The sequence below is a fragment of the Cariama cristata genome, unplaced genomic scaffold, assembly GCF_000690535.1.
Source record: "Cariama cristata isolate BGI_N322 unplaced genomic scaffold, ASM69053v1 scaffold8764, whole genome shotgun sequence".
Lineage (NCBI taxonomy): Eukaryota > Metazoa > Chordata > Aves > Cariamiformes > Cariamidae > Cariama > Cariama cristata.
In genome coordinates, this window is record NW_009614625.1 from 33153 (window position 1) to 36753 (window position 3601).

The following is a 3601-nucleotide window of genomic DNA, read 5'->3' on the forward strand; positions in this document are numbered from 1 at the left end:
AAAGATAACATTTGCCTTGGTTAGATATACAAAGTAGATTTCACACTAAATAAAGTTTTGCAACTGGGAGATAAATCCTTAGAAGAAAGACTTCTTTTAACATTTGTTCAAAAATAAAGGCAAGTTCAGTAAACTGGTAAAAGTAGAGGGAAAAAACCTCAGAGACCATTTGCAGGCAGTAAACTATTCATTAAGAGGTTGTTTAATTTATCAAACAGGAGTGGGAGAGTCCTCTACCAGCAGGGCTTACTAAATATGAAAGCATGCAGAAAGGTTTAAGAAGAATAAATAGCTATAAGCAGTGACCAAACAGATTCAGATCAGAAGTAGCATATAGATTTTTAAAGAGCAAGAGTCCTTAAACAGTGGAACAAACATTGAGGGAGAAGCGAGGCAGTCCCTGTTCTTTAAGCGTCTCCAAAGGAAAACCAAATGCCTGTTACAGCATGAGCTTTAGTCACATGTGAACTATAGGACTCCATACAAGGGTAAGAAACCTGCCTGTCTGTAACACAGCAGAGGTCAAACTACGTAATCTGCTGTTTTCTTCTAGCTTTAAATTCTGTGAATGGGCCTGGGAAAATGGCTCTGCCCCAACACCTATTCATCTGGCTCAGTTCAGCTGAGAAACATTCTTGTACGAACACAGAAAAAATTGGCAAAAGGAGTAAAACAAAGCATCAAAAAAACTATGTGTTTAGAGTGAGGCATGAGGGGTAGAAATTATATGTAGCAGACACAAGTAAGAAGTAAACACATGTAAAGTATGATAATTCCATGTATATTTATATATATCATAAACAAAGCAGAGTGAAATTAAAATGAGCAATATGTTAAAAGGAGAAATGTCACATCAAAGAAATAAGATACTTTCAATCAGAAGTGAAAGAGCAAGGGAAGGAAGGGTAAGAGAGGGGGATTAAATTGATAAACAACACAAAAAGCTAATGGCCTGAACAAACAGAAGAGATACAAGTTGTTCAAACCAAAGTTATCCCAACCAATTTATACTCCTAGCTTCAATTAATGACCATTACTCCTAACCCTGGGACTGTGTGCAGTTTACTGCTGTAGTTTTTCAGCCATTTTTATGGACTAAAACATACTAGGCAGCCTCATGCTTTTAAAAAGCTTCTTGGGTTTGTCTCTGCTGCAGCACTGACAAGAACAATATAACTTAACTGGATTCAAATCCACACATAGAAATGTCCAGCTCAGATGTACTGCTGCTTCACATTTGAGCTTGATGAAACAGGGCACGCCAGCAAAGCTTAGGTTGATGCCAGCTTTGCAACTAACAGAAGCTTTACACTGCAGCTGGAGTTAGGGCAATGTATGTATTAATAAACTCAACTCAGTCATGCTATTCTTTGTGCAGCTGGTGCTATTTCTCAGACTGTTTTTCACAGTCTGGCTGCTTCCACTCCTGCTATGTCCAGTGGAATAACTCACTTGGTGCATACGGAGCTGTTCAATTAAAATGTCTCCTAAACACTGAAAAGAAGGCACTCAGCTCTTACTGCCTGATAAACAAGGTGAGGGAAGATCTGCACTCCTGCCTGTGGTTGATCACAGGGTAAGATTAAAATACCTGTACTCACTGTGTTTATACATCAGGGTAACTTGTGCATCCCTGTTGCTATAAAATTAATCTTTCTTCTTAGCAATGAGTAAAAGGCCTTGTTCATTTTAAACAATAATTTCTCATATCCAAATGCTATCAGTGCTTATCTAGTTTGTGAGATTTCACCCTTTAAATTTCAAAGACTCTAGCACCATGTGAAGAAAGATGTATTGTTAAAGAGAAGAAGCTAAGAAAGTTTAAAAAAAACTTAGGATAACTACTTCAAGATAACTATTTTACAGAAAGGATTTGGTCTCCAGGTTGATAAGATTAAGCAATACCATTTTAATTTGTATATTAAATAAACAGATGCCCACCAAGTAAACAGATGTAAACTGGCTAATTCATCAGTGGCCAATTGCAATGATGTTTGTTTCCTTACCTCCTGAGTGCCTGCCTCTGGGTCCGTCATTCCAATCACAGAGAAATCCCCATATCTGTCTCCATTGGCATCAATAGACACCTGCCCTGCAATGCCTAAAGAATGGCATGTGAGGAATTGGAAAATTAATTAGTTAAAATACTGAGCCTTTCCAAGGAAAACAAGAAAACAGTGTACAGGTTTTTACAGACCGGTATGACAGGAAATCTCATCAGTCTCCCAGCATTTTTGTTGGCATTCCAAAAGAAATTGTAATTTCATCTTGGTGTCTGCATTCCTGAATTCTTAACATTTCTCCTTTTTAAATATCAAATGTGTGAGATTGTTTGGGGAATACATGAGAAAAATCTAATCCAAAAGCCAGCATGCAAGAATAAAACACAAATATATTTAACACGAATTATTTACAGAAAGCCTAAGCCTGAAATATCTAATGACACCTTAACGAGGAGAGTCCAGCTCATGTGCTTCAGAGGATGCAGGGGTACAGCCCTACACCCTACAGACTGACAGGGCTGGTGCTCCCATACAGCCAGTCCAGTGTTGTTTCCATCTAATGGGATACTGGAGGTGGCATGGATGAGGGACACCACGTGCACTACACATGCATTAAGTCGTGCATTCATTTACATAGGATTAACTGCATAACACGGTGCTGTTTTATATTTTAGACCCTCAGTTCACTTCCTTCCTCTACAAGTTCTAAGAAACTTTAGGTAAACTGGGAATTACAGATTCATAGGATAACTCAACTTTGAAGGGGCTTCAGGAGGTCTCGAGTCCAACCTCCTGCTCAGAGCAGGGTCAGTCAGGATGTCAGAATAGGAGGATACTCAGTGTTTTATCTAGTCTTCAAAATCTCTAACAATGGAAACTGCAAAACTACTCTGAGGCAACTTGTTCCAGCTGTCATGGTGAATCAACACTTCATTGTACTCAATCTAAACCTCTTCTTTCAATGTACGCCCTTGTGTACAAAGAGCATGGCTCCAATTTCTGTCAGTGTAAGTCAAACAAGTTCTTAAAATCCATCAAACAATACTAATTAACTATGATGAAGCCACTGTAAGACTGCCAATATGCTTTATCACCTCAGATACTCTCAGATGTGATCCTCCACTGCCTGACACCAAACGTAGCAATTTACACCAGTACAAGTCAAGCAGGCATCATTATATGTCCATGTTACACCTACCACATGACTAGACCAGGCCCAAAGCAATAGAGAATCAGGTTCTCTGACCATAAATCAGGAGAGAGAGGTCAGATACTCTGCCAGAGTATAAATTCCCCTCAACATACCTAATGATAGTAAACATGCAACAGGTGTAACACACCACCATTTATCTTGTCTCTGTTCCTGTCTAGTGATGCCAGGAATATTTAAACTTACTGTGATTTTCAAAACATGCAGTGGTCATCAAAAGATTATTGTCAAACATCTGTTTCATTATAAAAATACAGCAATCAAACAATTGCCAATTTGATTACTGCAGGAAAACAGAATGGGTGTAACAACCACCTGGCTGTGAAAATACTGGAAGAGGCCACTATGAATCATAAAACCATTATGGTTGGAAAGGACCTCAAAGATC

General features: G+C 38.7%; 1 protein-coding gene across 1 annotated transcript in view; it reads right to left on the minus strand.

Annotated features, from left to right (window-relative positions):
- NPR3 (natriuretic peptide receptor 3) overlaps positions 1-2101 on the minus strand; it is a gene marked incomplete at its 5' end in the record, with an annotated part of 9059 nt that extends 6958 nt beyond the window's left edge. Inside the window, one exon of the mRNA XM_009699489.1 lies at positions 2007-2101. Coding sequence (XP_009697791.1) covers positions 2007-2101 — 95 coding nt within the window. The remainder of the gene's footprint in view (positions 1-2006) is intronic.
- Positions 2102-3601: the final 1500 nt, after the last annotated feature.